This window comes from Protopterus annectens, chromosome 13.part0 (genome assembly GCF_019279795.1).
Source record: "Protopterus annectens isolate FY-2018-M chromosome 13.part0, PAN1.0, whole genome shotgun sequence".
NCBI lineage: Eukaryota > Metazoa > Chordata > Ceratodontiformes > Protopteridae > Protopterus > Protopterus annectens.
Window position 1 is genome coordinate 923,824,228 of NC_056747.1, and position 24,031 is coordinate 923,848,258.

Below are 24,031 nucleotides of genomic sequence, written 5' to 3' on the forward strand. Positions count from 1 at the left end.
TATTGTTCTCGTGTTCAGTCTTGCCAGGGATATCATGAAAATCATAGACACTGTAAGACCCAAAATCCTGAGTTATTCCCTTGCAGTAACTGAAGTCTGAGTGAAAAACCTTAGAAACAGTTCTAAATAAAGATCTATGTTTTCCTGTGGAAGAAAAGCTCTTTGAACTGAGGTGTCTAGTTGACATCCCAGGAACAAAATCCTGTGTGTGAGTAAAAAAAAAAACATTGAATATTCTCTTGCAATTCCAGTTTGTGTAAGAGATCTCTCACCAAAGACAAGAGATTTCTGATGCTTTGAAAGAAACTCTGCAAAGATAAGCAAGTAGTCCAGATATGGAAAAAATGTGGATACCCTGTAGCCTGCAATGAGCGATAACTGGAGCTAGACAATTCGTGAACACTCTTGGTGCAGTGGATTGTCCAAATAGTAAGGCCTTTAAAGAACTGATAATGTGATCCAGATGCACAATACCTTAAAATATTTCTGAGGTCTGGATGAATAAGGATGTGATGATAGCCATCTTTTAAGTCTATTGTTACCAGGAAAATTGAAAGTGGAAGAAGAAGTAACAGATTGTGAAGTGATATAATTTAGAATTTGAGTACTATCACAAATGGGTTTAGGAAAGAAATATCCAGAAATGGTCTCTAAGCATTCTCTTTCTTTGGCACTAGGAACATCCTTGAATTAAAACCTTTCCCCGCTTGGGAAGGAGGAACTGGGACTATCAGTCCTTTGGACAGGATGTGGCGAAGAAAAGGTGGAAACAAAAGAGCATGATCTACTGGAAGAGGAATGACCCCCTGGAAGGGAGGAATTTCCTCCCACTGCCATCTGTAACTTTGACACATGATATTCAGAACCCATTTTCTGAAGCAATTTGTTGCCAAAGCGAAAAATGGAGATTAAGACTTCCTGTAAGAAAAAGGGGATCAGCATAGCTGGCGTCAGGCACCCTCTGAAACGTCAGCCACGGGGAGCCCCTGATTATCTCCACGAGTATGAAGGCTCCCACATGAAGCAGCTGTGGATTTCTCCATCTCCTCTGCCCTTGTTCAGCACCTCCTAGATGTTTGCATGGCTGTGTAACATCACTGCATGATTCCGTCTTTTTTTTTATTTAATTGGCAGTAAGGTGCACTGAGTAAACTTGAAAATCAGTCAAGTAGTCTGTATATGGGTGAACAAATGAAGTAGACAGTCTGTAGCTGTGTGCATGGATTTATTTGTTTATTATTTGTTTGTCAGATAAATGAACTCTTTCAAAGGTAGTCTTCAGCCACAACATGGGCCCAGAAGAATATATAACCATTGAGAGAAAAAAAAATACATAAAGTAATATTTGCATTATGTAGTATAATTGTTTAAGTAATTGTTATACTTTGCACATCCTACAGAAATGTACAGTCTCTAAAGAGAAGAAAAACAACTGACATAACATTCAGCAGCACCCGTAAGTTTATTTCTTAGTGTTTGACAGTTTAAGCAATTAGATCAGCTGCTATCTTTGTAACTCCGGAATTTACAACAGACTGTTAGGTGTTATTTTAAGTTTTTTGCGAGTGGGGAGCAGATTTTGTTTATTTCTTTCCTGATTTTGACAGACATGAGTTTCACTTAGCTGAGATGCAAAATACGGATACTTTAATATTTCAGCACAATAAGATCACATTGTCAAATAATGCTACTCAAAACATCTCAGAACAGTAGAACGGTAGAAAATAATCATCTTGTTGCCCCTTGATCTCTCTGTATTCTATGAAATCACACAAAATCAGTGAAAAGTGAAAATGTGTAAAAGATAAGTGACTCACCTTTTCCCACTTCTGATTCTCACGACCTCATAAGAAAGCATAGCAAATGCAGAAAAGTAATGTACAGCATACTTAAACGACAGTGACTTTGAAATAGGAGCTTGGATTCTTAATACACTGTTTCTGATCTAAACAAATTCTGTGCTACGTTATAACAGATAGTGCCTCACAATAGATGACCTGCCATTGGCTGCTTATTTAATAATGTCAGTACTGTGCTTCAGAACTGCTGATGTAATACTAGCTGACATCTCTGTTCCTAAACTTTAATCTTGTTAGGCTACAAACTATTGAAATTTCTCAAAACTTATTGAAATTCATTAGCCCCTTCTACCTAAATATGCTTCTCAGATTTCTTGTTCTGCCCCCCCCCCCCATTATAAATAATATAGAATTGCATGGAAACATTCCTCCTCTGCTAGAACAGGAAATCATATCCATTTAATATTTCATAAAGTAAACTCAAATCAATAGCAACTTTCATATATTTTACATATTGTCTTGGCAACACCTGCACTCATAGCCGGCTTTAGGCACCAGCAAACCTTACTTTCGCTGGGGGGGGCCCTGGTCCTGGAGGACGCCTAACCACAGTAAGTTACCTTATTTCGATATTTTGTAACATGGCTATCAAACCAACAAAAGATAGTATAGCAATAAACCTACAAAAGCTAGTACAGCAATCGTATGTACTTAATAAACTACAAGAGTAATAATAACTATTTTTAATATCACCTTTAAGATTCAAATATATCTTTGTTTATAGTAACAATGTTTTGTCTAGTAGCAGGCTTCACAATTTCAGTAATATTTCAGCACTGACATAGTGCCCTTGACATAACTATTCCTGCTGGTGGAAATTCTGCCCACTAAAACTATCATCATAGCCAGTTTTAGGCACCTGCAATACCCCTGGTTGCACAGGGGCCTCTTTCATCATCCTTGGGAAAAAATGAAGTGACAAAAATGTGTTTGTTTGGAATATGATATTACCATATTAGGATAAAGCTGATAGTGAAAAAACATGAGCAAGATAAGCACTAGAGATCAGCAGCCTGGAGTGACCAATCTCAGTGTGCACCTTGGATTTTCAGAAGAGATGATTTTCCAGTATTCAGGTAGTTTTATAAATACTGACAGAACACTAGCTACTATAACACTCAACTTCTTAGTACAAGCATTCTGGGCAAAGCCAAAAATAATAACAGAATAAATGGTAAAAATCAGGAAAACATTTTAAATATTAGCCTAATCCTCTTAAAAAGGTGACAGAATAACATATTTTGTATTAATGTGCATTTTTGGACAATAAGAAGTGCAAAACTCTGTCTGGGTTTATTGATTGTCTGCAAGGCTTCCTACTGAAATGTTGGCACTCAACATGCCAAAAAAAAAAAAAAAAAAGTTGAAAATCCACGAGAAGAGCAAATTTCAAACATCACTCTTCTCTTTTAAATTGCTTTTTTTTCCAGAGGGGCAAGCCCCCCTATATCCCACATCCCTGAACTTATATATACCCACTCTGAGATACCATACCAGGTAGAAAAGGGAATATTCTAGGAAATGGCCATCTCATACTTGGTTTTTATGTTTGCTTTTTTGACCATAGAGTCTTCGTGTTTTGGTATGTGTGTGTGTGTGTGTGTGTGTGTGTGTGTGTGTGTGTGTGTGTGTGTGTGTGTGTGTGCCTTCTGTGAAGGTTGGGTGCCGGGCTGGCAACTCAACACTGTAAAGACACCACTGCCAATCAATCTGCAGACCGGTGATCCACTGTGGTGACCCCTAACCGGGAAAAGCTGAAAGACACTGCATTGCAGTCTCCGTGTTTTGGAACTCACTCTAGAGGGTCCCAACGTTTCAAATGGTTACCATGTCTGTAATCCTAAATGATTTACCAGCAAATTAAACTTATTTATGAGGGACACAGCAAAATTATGAGGTAAAATCAGAGACATTCTGTGAAAATCAGGGACCATGACAGGTATGCATTACTTCTCAATTAAGTAAATAAAAGTGACTTACCCCTGCTGCTGTTTGATGACTGCTAAACAGTCACTGATCTGTGGGAGTATCAGTGTTGCACAATGTATTTCAACTGATGAAATAAATGCAATGCAAATATTGTTACGGCTATGCTGCAAGTGTAAGAGTAACATGTTGGCTATAATTTATATCACCTTTTAGCACAAACATAGCACTGCCATTACGCTTGTGTGCGTGGGGGGTGGGGTGGGACGGTGAGGTGGTTGCTGTGTATTTAAAAGTAACAAGCTGGCTAAATTTTCTTTGCCATAACAAACACAGACATTACACATGATAGGTGGCTATCTTTGGTGGCTTGACAGGAAGAGGAGGTGTGAAAGCAACAGCATTGCCACTGTGGCACAGTGAGTTGCGCTGCTATCTCAGAGTGCTTTGCACTAGCTGAGTTCTTACCTACGTGGAAATCTGCATGCCTTTCCTGTCTGTGTGAGTGTCTATCCATTTGCTCTGGTTAACTCCAGCACCTCAAAAACATGAAGTAGGTGAAATGGAATTCTCCCTTTTCCTTCCAGTGTGTGCGTGTAAAAATATCACTGATTTTCATATGTGCAAACACAAAAATGCTGGGATACATACATTATGCTTGTACATTCACAGGTAAATAGTAGGCAATCTGTCTCCGGATGATTGCAAGCCTAACCAGTAAGCAGAAGTCAAAATTAAACTCTGTTCCTTATATCTGTGAAGTAAAGATCTTAGCCATTAGGACAACCCCACAACCCTCTTCTAGATAGCAGTAAAATGCAGTTAGCAAGTAATTATTATATTTCAAAAGAAAGTCAGAATATATTGCAGGACATTCAGGTACTTAGATCTTCTAGGAGTCTGATGGCCTCCACACCCCAGACTGTATCAATAGATTTTGACATGAACTTAGTGATGGCCTCTCCCCTTAGTCACACCCATTCTAAAACCAACCTTGCTCAGATGTGTGTGTTTACGGAAGGCTGCTGTAGGTTATGTGGGGATCTGGGGATTGTGTGGTCATTACTTCTGTAATTTTCATCACAGTCAAATTTTAGAGGTATGCACAGGAGGCTATTACAGCTTGTGTTTGGACTGGGGACAGTGTGGTCATTGTCTCTTCTTCTTTTCTCACAGACCTTAGAGGTGTACAAAGAAGGATTCTGTAGCTTATGTAGGTGCACTATACAGCCAGAGTAACAAATTGGAATACTTTACTGTAATCATTACTTTTTTTCACTTTCCTCTCAATCACACATCAGGCATATATACAGGTGGCTGCCATGGGGGGGGTAGCAGTGAGGAGGCATGCTATGTATATGTATGACAGCTGTTGCTTGAAATACACTGTGGCCATTTGAACCCCTACTTTCATCCTAGTCTAACACCAAAAGGATGCACAGGCGGTGATGGTCTTTTTTCGGGAGTTATGGAGGCAGGTAGTATTCCTAGATAGGATGTGTGTGTCCTCACAAAAATTGTCTTGTTAGTTTATTATGAGCTATTATTTTGTAACCTGTAAACATATAAGCTTTGGGCACAAATTATGTCTTCCTTGACAGAAAAAAATAAGACTGAAATTATTTTCTTATGATTTTTGTTCAGGCCAGCATTAGATTAAAAGGTTGCATCCCAGAACATCTATAACCCTATGGCATCTAAGGGTCCCAGCTTAGCTGAGATATTTCTTACCTAAGTGGTTATTACTGTGCTGTCTTGGTCAGGAAAAGAGTGTTGAAAGCATGCAAGAAAAACTAAAGTTGAATGGCAGCAATGAATTTCTGTCCTTTATCATAATTTCTGTTCAAGCCATCACTGGATGAAAATGATGAGTAAAAGAATAAAAAAAACTTTAAAATACACTTTAGAGCATAAAGGAAGTCATGGCTTCTTTTTTTGCAAACACCTTTACTGAATTATCAGTTGTAACACACGGAAATTTGCATTCATAATAAAAGTAATCAAACTATATTAACATACCAAAATTATACCTCACATATATTGCTATATATCATATAACCTAAGCAATATCACATACATTATTCAATTCTGCCTTTTCTTTTTAAACAAGACACGTCTTTACTAAACCATCACTTTATAGGCAATCATATATTTATTTAAATGAAAACACACCACACCGACCCAATCTCAGTTGGAAGTATTTTATATCACAAACCATACTGACACATTCCTAGTTGCAAACATTATACATCACTTATAATCTACCCACTCTTTCTCACTCAAAGATTACATAGCTCATTTAGGTCCTGCCACCTTTTTAACCTCATCCCTTCCTTGCATGTATTGTTCCCACAATTCCCATTTTTCCTATGTAGTTTGCTCCTACTCTTTTCTAAAGATCTCGATCCAGTTGTTTTATCTCTGTTACTATATTCACTACTTCCAGTATAGCTAGTTTAGATTTTGATTTCCATTGTCTAGTAATTACTTTTTTGGCATCCACCATTATTAAATACAAAGGCCTTACCATGTCTAGGCAATTCCAATTCTGTATCATAGCTCACAAAAATCATCTCCTTCATCAGACCAATCTCCCCACATAGCATCTCCGACAGTGTATGCCACAGGGAATTCCTAAAGTCCACCAACTCCCCGCACTCCTAGAAGATATGTTCCCAATTACTTCTTTCTTCCCCTTCACACCTCCAACATTTTCTGTCTGCCTGAGGAAAAATTCTCTAGAGTCTACTTGAGGTATAAAAATATCTATGTAAACATTTCCAGGCAAAAATCCTAAATCTTTTAGATTTTGTTGCATATTTGGGAGACATACATATATCCTCCCACTGTTTCTTTGCGAATTACTTATCCAGTCTCTCTTCCCAATCCTTTCTAACCTCCTCTGATTGATTCTTATAGTTATCGTGCAATATTTTATATGCTCTACTAATTATTCCTTTTTTAATTGCAGCTTCTGTTCTAGATTCTATTAAAAATTCAACCAGTGCTGGTCTTTCATTTAGAATCTCCCCTATTTCTTTCTCTTTGCCTATACTCTGATATCAATCCCTGATAGAGAAGGCAATCTCTAACCTGCAGTCCAAATAAATTCTTGGCATCTACCCATTCTATCATCTTTTCCTCTCTAGTTATTAGCTCCCAATACCTTGGTTCCTTTCCCAGTTTTCTCCAGTAAATTCCAGCCCCCTCTTGCCTATCGTTTGTATCTCTAATTGCAGTCATCCCTATCGTCAGAATCTCCTTTGTTAGTTTAGTGCAAAAAAAGCTGAAGAGTAAGGTAAAATGTTGGTAAAGAAAGAAAAAAATAATGTGATGGTACAGAAAACCTGTGATAAGGAGAAAACAGAGAGAAGCACTGGAGAATGTGTGCGTGTTGTGTGTGAAACAATAAGAAGTGACTATGGCACCATATAGGTTTTCATAGTTTTCATAGGTTAGTACTAAGCAAACTGCCCTTGCGAGCCATTTTAAGCCTAGCCAGTTATCCCTTGTGAAACTCAAACCCTGCACCTTGTGTTTGTAAGGCAAACACCTTAACCTTTAGGCCACCCTCCCAACCCCTAATATCACTAAGTTCATCCCTGTACACAGAGTTCTTGCAATGTATCACTGTTGCAACTAAATGCCAGTAACTTTGAATGTCCCTTTGTGAGATGTGCCAACATAGTGTGGTACACAGGCCTATTGTAATAGGCTAATTGTAGCTACAGAACAGTCTGTGCATGCTACTACTAAAACATGAACTAGGAGGTTGCTTAGAAGAGGTGGCAGTGACAGGGTGATACTTATACTGGAAGTACCCAGGGGCCCCCAACTTGACATTTGCTGGGGGCCCCCAAAATGGTAACACCAGCCCTGGGGACCAGGGTGGGAGTGAGTGAAAAGGTCTCTTGACAGTCATTCATACTTATTGAACTGTCCTTGGTTTGGGGAGTTATCAGACTTCTTTATAGAACTCCCTTGACATTTCTTCTTAAAACATCTGATTTCTGTTGAGACTTCTTATTTTGTTTTTTTTACAAAACTGGATGAGGAGAAAGAAAATCCCTTGGAGTACTTGGAAAATGAGGGTTGAAAAATCTTAACAGATCCCCTGGATCAGCCTGTTCCTTTGATCACAGACGGACAAACGTTAAATTTAAATCCAAGGGAGAATTGAAAATCTCATTTTAACTTCATCTGGAAAGTTCTGTGAATACAGCCATGCAAACCTCCTTAAAACAGTACCTGTGGCCATAACCGTGGAAGAAGTATCAACAGAGTCATACATGCGTACACTGCAAACAATGAATAATAGCCTGTGCAACAGAAAAAAACTAAGTTATGTAAAGTATATATTTCCTCACAAGAAACTGCAGATAAAACATTCATCATACTTTCACAATTTGTCAGAATAAACTTTAACATATGAACCTGACAATTCAAAATTCTGAAAATCAAAGTTGCTTAAGTATACACTTTTTTCCCTTACATATCAAAAATTTCCCATCCTCATCAGAAACAGTAGGATTGGGATTAACTAAGTGCTTGGCAGCAATAGGATCATCTAAAGCTATAGCAGCTGCTGGGTCAATTTTGGAAATAGTGTATAAAATCTAAAAGACTGATGAACTTTATGCATCCTATTTGCCTTTTAGGGGCACCTGACTATCAGGAAAATTGCAGGCAGTAAAACAGACACACACCCTTTAAAGCAGGCAGAACAGGAGGAATGGGTGTAGGTTCTTGAAAATCCTTCTGTACCAACTCAGTATTTTCTGAGGGACTGACAAACCTTAGTTTTCTCCCACTAAAAACACTGCACATTCTAGCAATAGTCTCAGAGAAAGACCCCCTCCACACAGGAAGAAACAGAAACTGAGATAATCTCGGAGTCTGAATCAGAAATCTGAGGGGAAAAAAAACTGAATTTGTCCCTGCATCTTCCTGTTCAGATTCAGAATCTTGAATCTCTTTAGGATTTCGTCCTAAACACAGTACTACAACTGCACTAATATCCTTCATCAATACTGTATCACTGGCCCGTGACAACAATAAACTAGTTTCATGTCTGTTCCTCGACCTGTCCAAAGCCTTTGACACAGTCTTAGACAAACTCTCTCAGTTAAGATTTTCTCCTCCCATCATATCCTGGTTTTCTAGCTCTCTCTCTAACCACCAGCAAGCTGTTAAATGGCACTCTGCTCTATCCCCCCCACCAATCACCCAATGGGTGTCCCCCAAGGATCCATACTTGGGCCACTCCTCTTCAATATTTTCACCAACCTACTTTACACTTCTTGTCCCAACTCTACACTTGTACAATATGCAGATGATTCAACGGTCATCACCACTGCTGACAATCCATCTGACCTCCACTCTACTACCCAGGCATCATTCAACACCAGAGAGACATGGTTTTGTGATAACAAATTAATTCTCAACCCTAAGAAAACTATGCTCCCACTCTTCCTCCCAAAAACCTCATCAATCTCAAAACTACATTTTCCATAATATCAAGCAATAGCACTATCATTACTGCTGAACTTAGCACTAAACTGTAAGGAGTCATAATAGACGATCAGCTTAAATTTGATCACCAAGTCACTACCGCTATCAAAAAGACTCACCAGAAACTTGGACTCCTTTACCAAAACAAAAGACATCTAACCAGTACAGCCCGAGTAACTCTCTCCCATGCATTTCTTCTTCCCACCCTTCTCTATGGCTGTCAGTTATTCACAAATCTTATAACTAATCTCAAAACTACCTATAATAAGGTGGCTAAATTTGTTGCAAACCAAACCTACAAGTCACACCATTGCCTATCTCTTAAACAATTGGACTGGCTCGAATTCCCTCATTTGCTGCTACTACATCAACTGCAAATTATCCACTCCATCCTCTATCTACCATCTTTCTGCCTTAGCCTTCTATCTATTATATCTAAATATTCCCCAACCAGGACACTACGTATCTCAGACCAGGACTTCCTACAGATCTATAAACCCAAAACCAAAACAGGGTGTTTACTCTATAACTATAACCCTGCTGCAACTTGGAACCAACTACCCCTAGAAATTAGGTCACTTGACCAAACCAAGCATTTCAAACTAGCCACTCGGAGATACCTAACAAAGAAATGGTCCTGCCACTGTAGTCATCCCCCCTAAAACTACGCAATTGTAGCTTCTCTTCCTGCTCCCTCCATTCTCCTCCACTGTCTAGCTTAATAATCATCTACCCCTCTGTCTCTATGCTTAACCACTTCATCCCCTTACTACTACTCCTGTACCTAAACTGTATATAACCACTTAGGAGTTATGAACACTGTATTCCTTTCATGACATTGTACCTAAGTTTTTGCAGTATGATTTTTGTCATTGTACCCAACGGCTTTATGTATGATTTATTGTAAATGTTTTCTTGCAGTATGATTTCTGACATTGTACCGAACTGTTTTCTGTATGCTTTACTGTAAACGTTATCTCTCTGACTATTTATTTAGATGCAAATGAAAATGTCTTACTGATTTTAAGTAAAATGCAAATACTGACTGCAGAGCTTTTCTTCTCGGGTCTCCACTGAAAACGAGCTAAACGCTCAGCTGGACTAACCCGGTTAACAAATGTAAAATAAAATGATAATAAATAATAAATAAAAGAGGAATCCCCCCTTCTTTTACCAGAAACCGCTTTTACAAGAAGGATTAAATGGCTGAATTAAATTCCGAGCAAGACTCAGGAAACTACTATTAGCCAAAGAAATTTTGAGGAGAAGTATACACATAATTGGATTTCTTCTTCTTTTAAACAAGAAAAAAATGGACCAACGTAGTAATGGCAGCAGCTGCTTCCCAGGGATAACCACAGCATTCTGAAACAACAGGGAAACCCTCCCTGTTCCCTCTCGCAGAAGCTTCAACAGTAAGCTCTCTCTTGCTTACTGAGGGAATTCCAACAGCTGCAGAAGACATAGCTAACCCTCAGGCCATAGTGGCTGTAGGTGCTACACTACTGTTAACAGGTTAAAAGATGAGTGGTCTGAGGTACAACAAATGGCCACAGTACAGTCATCCAGTTGCAGCTAAAGCAAAATGCTAGCCTGCTTTGGTGGCAAAGGCTGTTAGCCTAACTTTTTCTTTTGTGACTGGAGGAAGTAGTCTGCTTTATGGTCAAGTCAAAAATGGTGCCTCTTTCCCAGGTAAGACATGTAGCAAAGGCTGATAAAACTACCAGTCCACAAAGGTTACTTTTTGACAGAAAAACGCATTTAAAAGCACTTTCAAATACTATGCCTGCCCCACCAAGGAAAAATAAACACAATTTCTCCACAGAAAATATGTTTTCATTTAGTTAACACTACTTTTAAAATGACAGTTCTCATCTGCAGTGGTACAGCATTAGCGTTGTTGCCTCACAGCAAGAGGTTCTCCTGTTCGATTCTCGGCTGAAGTGTGGGGAGTGCCTTCTGTGTGGAGACTGCATGTCCTCCCCGCGGGTTGGATGGGCGTTCGAAAGACATGCGTAAATGAGCATGCCTTCACTGAAGGTTGGATGTCAAGTTGGCACCTCGGCATTCGTGAAAATCTACTGCCAATCATTAGTGGACCGGAGTTCTGCTGTGGCGACCCCTAACCAGGAAAGGCCAAAAGACAAACAACAACAAGTTTTAAAATGACAGAAAAAAAGAGTTTCATTTAAAAGTATGTTACAGTCACAAGACAGTCCATTAAAACACATTACTCTTACTTTTAAAATAATTTCCTAAAGGGGAAAGTAATAAAACATAAATAAATGTAAGAAAATGTAAGTTTTTCCCCCCAAAGGGAACTCATCTGCACAGCAAAGGAAAGCAATAACCAACCATCGATCTTCATAAGGCTCATTGGAGCATACTTTTCAAAGGCAGCAAAGCTCTGAAGGGCTATGCACCCAAACTTGTCTTTTAGTCAGCTCAGCTCAAGTTGCTTGACAGTTTGGGCATTTGGAATGTGCCCTGAAGCTTCGGACATCCTTTATATCCTTGGCAAGATATAACCCATGTAGCTAAGGCTACTACAGCAGTGATCAATATGATGAACATGCAAAGTTACAAATATCACAATCCTTAGTCCATGAATGCAATAGGTCTACAAGTACTAAATTCACAGATTGATAAGTCAGATTAATGTAATTTTTACTAACCAGCTCATAAAATTCAAAATCACTTAACATGATCAAAATTTTCTGTTTATAAATTTCGTAATACAAAATCATCGTGTTGCTGCTCTTAATATCCTTCGTAAAACAAGTGTTTGTTAGCAGCTAGGAAGGCCAATTTATTTGATGAAATTCTACAAAAAAAACAGATTCATGAAAGCCTTTTCAGAATGTGACATATATGTAACTCACGTCATTTATTTTATTTTATTTTACATTTGTTTACCGGGAGAGTCCGCCTGGGCATAAAACCCTTTTTCAGCGGAGGCCCGGGGAGAAAAGCTCCATTGTTAGTAAACTATTTTGTTAGTAGAAGAAAAATTGTGTAATACAATAAAGAAATAAATAGTAACAGACCTTCATAATGGTAAAAAGACTAGAACAGAATAAATTGGTCAAGTGGAAGACAAGACCAATAATCTTGTATAACGATGCTTCTAGAAGACAGTTCTTACAGTAGTAGCGGGTATTGACACTGTATACAATAAGAGTGCAATTATGATACTTAGTCTTATATACAGGTAGCATAGCAAACTGAAAGGCTTAAAATCTGATAGATATTAAGAGTGAGAAGAAAAATTCAAATACAGATAATGTTGAACGAAGTGCTGGATTAAACATACTGGACCTTAAGCAAATGGTGTGGTTATTTCCATAATATAAGTCTTCCAGAATGTAACATAAATTCAAGTCCCTGTTTTGGAGTTTTCTTCTGAAAAAGTCCTGGAAATTTTTTGATGAAAGTGCTAAACATTTAATAAAATGTCTTTAGCAATGTTACTGTTACTGCATTTAGTTAAGTATGTTATTAAGACACTGTATATAAAGAGTCACAACTTGAGGGTGGGTGGTTAAGACACTAAGACAATATGGTGCAGAATGGATAGAGTACACCTAACAGAAACAGGGTGAGATCTATTTAATTAGTATATTTATATGGTGGTGCGTGATTTCATTCAGTGTTGGACAACAGACAACAGCAACAAGACAATATCTAGAAGAAAAAAAAGTGAGTGGGCGCAGGCATGTGAAAGGCTATCAAAAAACATAGAATAGAAAGGGAGAAAGATAATTCGGAAAGTCTGTCAGGTAGGTTAAGGTTTCAGGAGACAGAAGGATGAAAGTGGAGAATGTGCAGCTCAAAGTGTATCATGTCCTCCTAATTCTGGTAAGGAGAACAAGCCAGTTTTCCTGCACAATTTATTATTTATTTTATTTTACATTTGTTTACTGGGAAAGTCTGACTGGACACATATCCTTTTTCAGCGGAGGCCTGGGGAGAAAAGATCCACATTGAAACATATAGAAATAGAATATGTAAGTACAATATATAGGGAACAGAAGTTAAAATATTATCTAGACACAGTTTGGACAAGCAGTTATACATACAGACTAGTTTAAGAGTATTGTATCACAGTTTAGCTAATACAGAGTAATTCTTAACCTAATTGATAGAATCAGAAGATTAACAATAAGTAGTGAGACATTGAATCATTAAACCTGTCTGTAAAAGAAAACAAAGAGACCAATACAACAATTACACAAATTCTAAACACAGTTTACTAAGAAATTGAATTATAAAGTCTTAATATGCCATCAGCTCTACAATGTTATAGTACTATAGAGTGTTAGTTTGCAGAGAGATACTCTCAACAGAACAGACAGGGGATGGATTTGTCAGTAAGTGAAACAAAGTAGTAGCATAGTCGGAGGAAGAGGTTAGTCTGGTGCAGAGCAAGAACACAGCCATTTATTGAATAAGTGTTTTTTTAGTATTGTTTTAAACTGAGCTAGTGATGTATCCAGTGTAATGTTTTCTGGTAGAGTATTCCAAATTTTACCTATATAATTTGATAAGAGGGAATCTCCAGCTTGGTTTTTGGTTATATTGATTTTTATGTGATGTTTGTTTGTGGGCCGTTGGGTTCTGTTAGTGGCATATGGTTGAAGAAATACTTGTAGGGCAGGTGTTTTCTTAGGTTCCTAGAGTATTTTATGGGCCATGGTTAAATGGATGTATTGAAGGAGAAGGGGGAGCTCTAGCCAGTTGAGTTGTGTGAGTGCTATACAATGGTGAGCTGTAGCATATCTGGCAATTTTGTTATAACAAGATTCAAGTTTTTGTACCTCACATTTTTCAAGATTTGTGAGTATGGGAGCTGCTTACAGCAGTGTGGAGATTAAGATTGGGAAATGGTAATTTTAGTATTTTTAGTGAAGTAGTGTTTGTTCCTAAACAATGTTCCGTGTTGTTTGTGTGCCTTTTTTTTACTGTTTGGGAAATAGGAAGATCAAATTTTAAGATGCAATCAATTTCGACTCCTAAAAGTTTGGTGTGTGGTGATGGGGAGATGATGGCATTATTTAGTGATACAATGTTGAAAGTGTTAGTGGGTGGGGCTGATTTAGTGGGTTGGAAAATCATAATTTTTTTTTTTCGGTGGGTTTAAAATTAATTAATAGTTTGTAAGCCCGATCTCAACTGCTAGAAAGCATTGTTGTGTTAGGTTTGAAGTTCTTGAATAGAGGAAGCAGCACATATCACTGTCAAATCATCTGCATACTGAATAAGGGAGGCTTGTGGGGTTGAGGTATGGAGGTTATTTGTAAATATTGAAAATAGAAGTGGGCCTAAGACTGAGCCTTGAGGGACACCTATAGACACTGGTAGAAGGGGTGATAAAGTCTGTTGCCACGAAACTGCTTGCTGCCATCCAGTAAGGTAATCCTGGTACCAGGCGAGGGTAGACTGGCAGAAATTTAGTTCGGAGAGAACATTTAGTAGTTTACTATGAAAAACCTTATCAAAGGCTTTTAATAGGTCCAGGAAGACAGAGGATACATAATTACTGTTGCTCCTGTGATAGTTGACAGTATTGGTAAATGACACCTCCACAAGAGTAGAAGCCTGTAGGCAAAAAGGACAATTCTTTGTTAGTTTATGGGGTGCAAGTGCTGCCAAGGAGGGTCTCTCATACTTTGTGAAGGATGATAATTAAAGGTTGGTCCATTTGTGGTTTTTGGAGGTGGTGAACTTTTAATGGAGTTCAAAGAACAAATGTAGGATGAGGGATGCTTCACATACCCAGTGTTTTCCACAAAAGGTTGAGTGGATTTACACAGAATGATAATCCCACTGTTTAATGATGCTGACATACACATCCTCTATCAGCTTTCATAGCCTGACTCAGGTAACTGGTAATTTAAAATTGATTAGGACAAATGCAACTGGAAGATGACAAAAATGTAAATGGACCTTTCTGCAGGTCAACAACGTTACGGAAAGACGCCTTCAGCAGGATTCAAAAAGAGAATCTGTGAAGATATTACTTTGGCACTGAAAGATGGCAATAATTTGAATATGAAAATAAGGGCTGGTTGACTAATAAACCAATGCAAATAAAGGTTCCTGTTAAATGTTGGAAGTTATATGTATAACAATAGGTAGAACAACAATAATGTATAAAATTAATTTGAATAACCTATTCAACAAGTATTCAGAATACGTAGACTATATAACATGCCACAAATTTAGAAACACATATCTGGTCATGCTGCATCTACTTATACTGGGGTTCTTTATGGAGGGAATGGCCAGGACAATTCTATTTCATGGAATAGCCCTAGTCTAGTATGAAATTTACTTTTGCAGTCTGCTTCACCTACTAAGGAAAGAAAGGCATAAAGGATGCCATAATAAATATCAAAAGGATTTTAAGTAAACACAGTACAGACATTCATTGTTTAGTGAAAAACGAGAGCAGTAAGAGAAGCCTATAAGCTAGCACTTTGCAGTGACATATGCTGCACACATATGTGAACATGACAATTACCAACAGTGGTAGAAACAACTGCATCACCAGATTTTATAGGTGATAAGAAATATGACTATATCAATCAAGCTTCTAGTAGATCAACAGATTGCAAACCTGAAATTTAAACTGATTCATTTATGATAACATAATGTGACTTTTACTTCTATAATAACAGTTGTTACTAAGTTAATATATTACCATGTACTTTGTCTTCTGACACAGATATCTACAAAATTAAATAAATTCATCTCAAATGTAATTTTCAAGAAAGAGAATAAATCTAGAGTAAACAAAATGAACTGGAACAAATTAATAATGTACATACCTCTTTGCATGTTTTGGTTCCTATCAGTCGAGCAATGGAACAAAAGTCATTAAAGTAAGTTCCATGAAGCACTCTAAAAAGGGATTCCTCAGCTCCATTCCATTCCACCACCTCAAAAGACTCAGATGTAGCCAAAGAATCAGAAAGTGCAGAGCCAGGTTTCATCTGTGTGGGTGTCTGACTGCGAGAATTCCCCTCTAAAAAATAATGACAGATCCAAAATCAGACATTTTTTCCTAACAATGTAACATTTTAAGAATCAAACCAAAATGTTCAATATCATAATGCTATATATTTTATAATGAAAAGTCAGTAAAACTTTTTTAAAAACACAGCGTGAATTACAACACAATAAAAACACAATGTCATGGAAATACAGGAAAAAAGAAAGCAAAATGTTTGATTTTTACAATAACAACTGATATGAGGAAACCCTCCTACATAGTTTTATGGATTAGAACAGCTTTTTCTTCCTTCCTCAATCTGGCTACTTTTTTCTAAAGCTCCCATATTATAGGGCAAATGTTGTGTTAGTGTATACTGTGACATGCATCACACCAGCAAACCATGTCTTCTTCCAGTGCTTGCCAGTTCATTCCCAACCACTCAGTAAGCACATTCTTACAAGTCAAAAAGAAAACAGACACAGGAAACTATACTATATATGGATTTATGAGCATTTATTTACTGTTTTTACCTCCTCTTTTGACTTACAGGAAGTCTCAACTGCACTTACTGGATTAAGGAGCTATTTGGAAATGGGGATGGCAGAAGGGTTGTAAGGACTGATTGAGGTGAGTTCCCCCAAGGATGAATAGATACAGTAATACTACACCATAACTGAATTAGTAATACCATACCTGTTATATCTGATATCAAGAACCATATACCATGGGACTATGACTGGGAAAAAATTCAAGCAGTACTATGCCCCCTGGGTAGAGGAAGTAGAAGACAATCAAAGGCCAAAACTGTATCTTGAATTAATGAAATCCAATAGAAGGGTCATCTCCTGAACTCCTTGGCCAATGCAATAGCAGGTTGAAGTTGAAATTAGAAACCAGCAATACAGCTATAGCTGCACAAATGTTTGTAATGGACACATTCTTGAGATAATCAATGAAGACAGTCGCATCCCTGGTTGGCTGGTCTTTGACAGCAGCATCATACAATGGGTAGTTCTCTGTAAAGCAGAAAAAATATAATGCAGGAAGCATTCACTTGGAACTGGTTTTCAAAGCAACTGCCAGCATCTCCCTCTCATTATCAAATCAGACAGCAACACTGGAACTCATGTCAGGCAGAAAATGAGTTGATGGTGCATATGAAGGAGTGAAGAGTTCTATGCCTTCTAGCTAACTCCCTCCTCTCTCACAAAGAAAATGGATATGGGAATCAAACAGCCTGGATTAAGAACAATTCTGACCATACCTCTCAACTGCACAGATTTTCAGAGAATGCCCAGATTATGGTCTCATATTTTTGGTCAGTCTTTTTATAAAATTGTGGTTTTCTGGCAAATTAGGGGTAAATCATTAAAGATTGACATTAGAAAATAATGACAGACATTTGAGTTTCCGACTTCATATCCTTCAGAAAATTCATACTAATGCTAAACCAGTTCATCAACTTTCTAAGTTTGTAAGAGCAGTATTTAAAAATTGTCCCAATTTTTCGACCTTTGCCCCACTTTTATTTATGGCTTTATCCAGATTTCTTGATCTAAGAAGTTTATTTACTTTTATTTATTTATTATTTACATTTGTTTACCGGGTAATGTCCAAATGGACTGCTGGCCCATTTTCATTGGAGACCCGGGGAGAAAAGCTCCACAGATAAACAATACAGAACACAGTACAAGCAAAGAAAAATCTACATTACTACATTAGCAGACATCTGCATTACTACATTAACTAAAAACATAAGAACATTTTTTATGAGTACTGAAAATTTTTGCAAACAAAAATGATTCATTAGTAATTTTCTTTGTAGAAAACAGCTTTAAAAAGAGTATTCTTTGAACAGGAAGATTAATTTTTAGTTGACAACAAGTAGTGATCAGGCCTAGACTGTGAGGTATGCAACTTTGTTAAGCAAGAAAAAAAAAAATAGCTTATGAAAAAATTATAGAAGAAAATAACAGGGGAGAAAAGCAGACAACAGGAGCTGTATTAGATTAAAACAGTATAATAGAGGTATAAAGGAGCATAAGGTAAAGTGGTTATCCTGGTGGAGAACAAGGGCAGAGCCAGTTGATTTTTAGATGTTCCTTTAAACTATTTTTAAATGATGAAAAGCAAGGGGTGCATTGTAAGCTTTGGGGAAGAACATTCCAGGATTTAGCTACTTTGTTTGAGTAGAGGGAGTTGCCCTGGTAGTTATGTGACTGTGTTATTCTGAAAAATGGCCTATTGGAAGATCTAAGGCACATATTGTTCACTTGTAGTTGGAGTAAGGTTGAGGTTGCCGGGAAGCTCTGAGGATTGTGTGTGATTTTGTGTGATACGGTTAGTTGGTTTAAGGTTAATAGGTTAGGGAGTTCTAGTCAGTTGAGTTGAAGAACACCAGAGCAATGGTAGGTTTTATAGGGGTGGTCAGTGGCAAACTTTGCAATTGTACTATAACAGGATTTGAGGTTGTGCAGGTCTGTCTTACATAGGTTAGTAAAAATATGTGAACAGTAGAGAAGAGCAGACAGTAGTTGTGACCTAGCAGTAGCAAGCCTGACTTGGGGGGTTAGGTATGTTGAGAGGTATGATTCTGACATAATTTTCAGGAAGATATGTGGGTCAGTTCTATAGGACATTCTAACTTTGTAAAAGAGTAAATATGTTTTTTTCCTAACAATGGACTTTAGGCTCCAAGCTCACATCAGCAGAAGTGAACTTAAAAACTATCAAAAACTCAGAATCAAACAGAGGCTAAGCAAAGCTGTCAGTAAAGAAATTCAAAATTGGAGAAGTGCTCTTAAAAGGAGGTTGGAGATACAGAACCCTTTAAAGACCGGCCTGACCACCTGGTGTGATTCCTTGTTGTGCTCTCGACAAGGTCATGATGGGCAGAAATTATTATATTGTGCACTTTAATTGAGACTCATATCCTGAACTTGCCTGCGACAGGTCAAAATCACCACCATTCTGTTCACTGTGCTTGACACAATATACCACTTCATGACAGCAGGGAAATTCTTCCACCTAGGAAAATATATGTGCAAGATAAAAGGCATTCAAGTGGTTTCTATTACCTCTAAAGCCAGATGAAAGCTCTGGAAGGATCCAAGTAGGTAAAACAAGAGCTGGACATTGACATGCAGCCTGCTGTCACCCAAACAGTCAGAGATTACTTCTTCTTGCACAAGAAGGGCATAATGCTCAGCAAGGGATGGGAATATGAGCCTAAAAACACATTCTTTGTGGCCGTTAAGGAATTATAAGGACAAGCTTTGTTTCTTCAAATCTGAATTATATGACTATGAGTGGAACCAGTGGAATGGTAGGAAGGTGTACAAGAATCTCCCCTCCTATAGGATGGTGAACTTATCCACAGCTAAATCCCACTTGCCCTGCTGCATGGAACATAAGAATGAGAGGACTGCATTATCCTCTGTGGCAAACAGTTCAGGCTACAATGTGCCTTATGCTTGAAAAACTGTAACCATAAAAGACAACCAAATCCTTAATTACAGTAGAGGACTGCATGTACCACTCAGGCAGCCTGCCGGCACATTCACCTCCCTAGGGACTGAACAATAGAAAGACTGATACCATTTGTTACTGCCACATTGCAAAGGTAGTATGATTGTGTGCAACATTTTTCTTTTCAAGTGAAATATAATGAATTCTTTATCAAAACGAATTATCAGGGACTCAAGCTTCACATTTCATTCCTGATCCTCCATGCCAAGAAAGACGATATAAAGTCGTGGGTACTGCAACACAACTCTGACCCCAACAAAAAAGAATTTCTTTTCACCGACTGTGAAATGAGACCACCAGATAAAACAGAATCTTTTATTTCTCTTGTTCTAGCGCTTCGGTGCTACCATCTTCAAGGAATATAAAATTGCAAAGTACAAATACATATCCTTATATAAAATATCTAATTGATACACACACCCACCAATTATATAATTATATAATTGTGTAGCAAAATTCTCTATTAAAGTAAACATCTCCAGTTAAATTCATTATTAAGACCATTGGGTGTCATAGTTTTATATTTTAAAATAAAAATGCTTTCCTTATACAACAATTTATGTTTTAACACATTTTCACCACCACATAAACTTTTTAAAACTGTGCCTTTTAACAAAGACACATCACCATTATGAAATGCATTAAAATGTGTTGCAATTATTTTATTTCCCCTCTTATTCTTCACATCTCTAACATGTTCCAAAAATCTAATCCGGAATTCTCTCTCAGTCTCACCTATATAATATAGTCCACATGGACATCTGAGTGCATATATTACCCCCTTACTTCTGCATGTAAAAACCTCCCTTGGTATAAACTTCACCCCATTTATTTCATCAAATGTTTGAACTGTATTTGTACAAATGCTGCATCTATTGCAGCATATCGTACCCAAACTTACAACCATCTTCAGTATATCTATTTTGGGCATTTGAAACTTTCCATGTACCACCATATCCTTCAAATTCCTACCCCTTTTATATGAAAAAAGGGGTTTGTTTGGAAGGATACTTGCCAGAACCCTATCTTCTCGCAAATATTTCCAATAATATTCTATCAAAATTTTAATATACTCACTTTTTACATTATATACCGAAACAAAATAAATTTCATCTACTTTATCCTGTTTAACTTCAGGAACTCTTCTAAATTGGGACCGATGCTGTCTTCCATACAAAAGGTTACCCTTCACTAAACCTATATCTTTCTTTAATTTCATCAAGGCTCGTTTCAAAATATTCGGGCTCTAGCCCCTCTGTAAAAACATCTTACTTGTTGTCTCCCATTCCTTCTCCAAATTACTTACTTCACTACACAATTTAGAGACACGGGCCAATTCCCCATAAGGTAAAGCTTCTAACACATGAGAAGGGTGGCAACTTGATGCATGCAGGTACTGATTACCGTCCACAAATTTTCTATGTATATTGGACGAAATATTCCCTTGTTCTGTACCTTCCAAAATAAGATCCAAATATACCACCCTATTGCCCTTCTGAAGTCCATCAAAAGCGAGACCAAAAGGATTCCTATGTAAATCTACCATAAACTCATCTATTTGCTCTATACCACCCTCACAAATAAAAATCAAATCATCGATATAACGAAAATAAAATTGCACATGTCTCTTCACAAAATCCAAATTAAATAAAAATTTACTTTCAAAAAAAGACATGAAAAGGTTCGCATACATGGGGGCAAATGCTGCCCCCATTGCTGTACCTTGTTTTTGTCTATATAATACATTATCAAAATAAAAATAATTATTCTTTAAACAAAAATCAATCATGTCGACAACAAAACAAGTTAAGGGGTTATCTCCCAAGAAAAATCTTATTGCTTCCAGACCATTCTTATGTTGAATGGAAGTATATAAGCTTTTAACATCAACCACAAGCCAATACATATCTTTTTTCCATACCAAAGAAGAAATTCTATTCAAAAAATCAACACTATCCCTTATGTAAACAGGAGATTTAATGACATAGGGTAATAAAATTTTATGCAATACCAACCCGATATTATGCAAAAAATAATTACATGCAGAAATAATGGGTCTTCCTGGAGGATTAACCATGCTTTTATGCACTTTGGGCAGACAAAAAAAAGATAGCTATTTCACTGTTACAATCAAACAATTTATCCCTAACATCCTTCTCTGAGAAATATCCCAATCTAACACTTCTATCCAATAATTTCCCATATTCAACTATTGCTTGTTCATACTTATTCTTATTGCATTTCTCATAAACTTCAACATTATTCAAATGATCCATGCACATATTATAATAGTGTAATGCATTCATGATGACTATTTTATTACCCTTATCAGAGGGTTTAATAACTATATCAGTCCTATCACTCAATTTTTTTAAAGCATACCATTCCTTTAAAGTTAGATTGTAAGATACTTCACTTTTTTTTAAAATTATACTATCACAAATATTCTCACATCCAAATCCTATCATAGGACCGAACTGAATGATATGTTACTTAATAAAAGGTGGTATAAATTTGCTAGAAGTAGGGATACAAGAAACATCAATCCTACAATAACCATTACATGAATCGTTGTCACTATTATCTATGTTCTCATCACAAGAAAAAAAGCTATCGTCAGATTCACTCATAAGAGGGGAATTCAGAATATCATATAGGCCCAAAGAGCCCTTAGAAAAATAATACTTCAAATGAATTTTTCTGAGAAACTTAAAAACTTCTTGTTTTACCACATGTCCCCTAGGTAACACAGTCGGTACAAATTTAAGGCCTAACGCCAAAACTGACATTTGTTCTTCTGTCAGCATACATTGAGACAAATTCAAAACTATACTTGGTTCAGTACATACCTTACTTTCTGAACCTTTTGTTAAATTGTTGTCTATGCCTTGGTCCCTGTTGAAAGTCTGCCTGGTAACCCCTGTCTGAGTTACCGGCATGTGTCCCATAGCTCTTGTTGCGTTTCTGTCCCTACTGCTGTTGTTGTTGATTGTGGTGTAGCCCCCCCTGGTTCTGAAATGTCTGTACAAATTCCTCCAGTTGTTGTGGATGAGGTAATTCTGGATACTCAACGCTCACATCCGAACGATGCTCCTCCCCAGAAGAAATGAAAGAGGAAGAAGGTGTGCTTTGAAACCTTACGCGCTGACGTTTTCCTCGATTTCCAGCTCTCTGATTGGAGGAATATGAAAAGGCAAGTCCCGACTCATAATCATTGATGTCCCGAATTAACTTAACTTTCTTTTGTTCAATTAATTCAGCCTCCAAAGTAAATAACCTCTCGTTAATTTTCTCCAGAAAGGCTTTCATATTAACATTAGTGGAATTGCTTATTGTTTGTGATAACGTAGTCAGTTCTTGTTTTAACCTCTGATGCTTCAATTGATCTCTTTCCAAGAGAATATGTAACCATTCGGTAACACATTTATGGGCAGACTTAAACCAACGGTCTTTAAATTGTTTGTCCAAGGGACAGTTCATATCAAAAGGTGTACTAGGGTTTTTTACAAATCTTAACCCTTTAGGTGTAATGTCCAGTTCAATGTACTTCTGCAACCCTAAAATATTAAGATGCACTTTCATTTCTTTCTCCAATAGTCTTTCATACTTCTGACATAGTTCCCTTGTGTCCGACGGCAAACCCTGGAACTTCTGTCCCACCGAAACAAAAGGGTCAGACACTCTCTTGGTTCTCTCTTTAACAAACACATCGAAAATATGGCTTGTACCCACAGCAGCATGTCGAATATCCGCAGACGGACCTAACACTGGTAAAGAACCATTCAAGTAATGTTCAATGGTTCTTTGAGAACCTTGTTGAGAAATAACACCTCCAGCTGCTCCCAATTGAAGAACAGAGTCCTCACGGAACACCCGAGGTACATCCACATTGGGGTCAGATGCCATAGTCCAATGATAAAAACAACGAAAACTCCTACTGCCACAAAACTGCAACACAACTCTGGCCCCATCAAAAAAGAATTTCTTTTCACCGACTGTGAAATGAGACCACCAGATAAAACAGAATCTTTTACTTCTCTTGTTCTAGCGCTTTGGTGCTACCACCTTCAAGGAATATAAAATTGCAAAGTACAAATACATATCCTTATATAAAATATCTAATTGATATACACACCCACCAATTATATAATTATATAACTGTGTAGCAAAATTCCCTATTAAAGTAAACATCTCCAGTTAAATTCATTAT

At 37.4% G+C, this 24,031-nt stretch overlaps 1 protein-coding gene across 1 annotated transcript in view; it reads right to left on the bottom strand.

Moving 5' to 3' along the window:
* The window catches only part of EZH1 (enhancer of zeste 1 polycomb repressive complex 2 subunit), a 3,086,757-nt gene that overhangs the window by 997,632 nt on the left and 2,065,094 nt on the right, over nt 1–24,031 (bottom strand). The window contains exon 11 of the mRNA XM_044054680.1: nt 16,127–16,323. Within this exon, the coding sequence (XP_043910615.1) occupies nt 16,127–16,323 (197 nt within the window). The remainder of the gene's footprint in view (nt 1–16,126; nt 16,324–24,031) is intronic.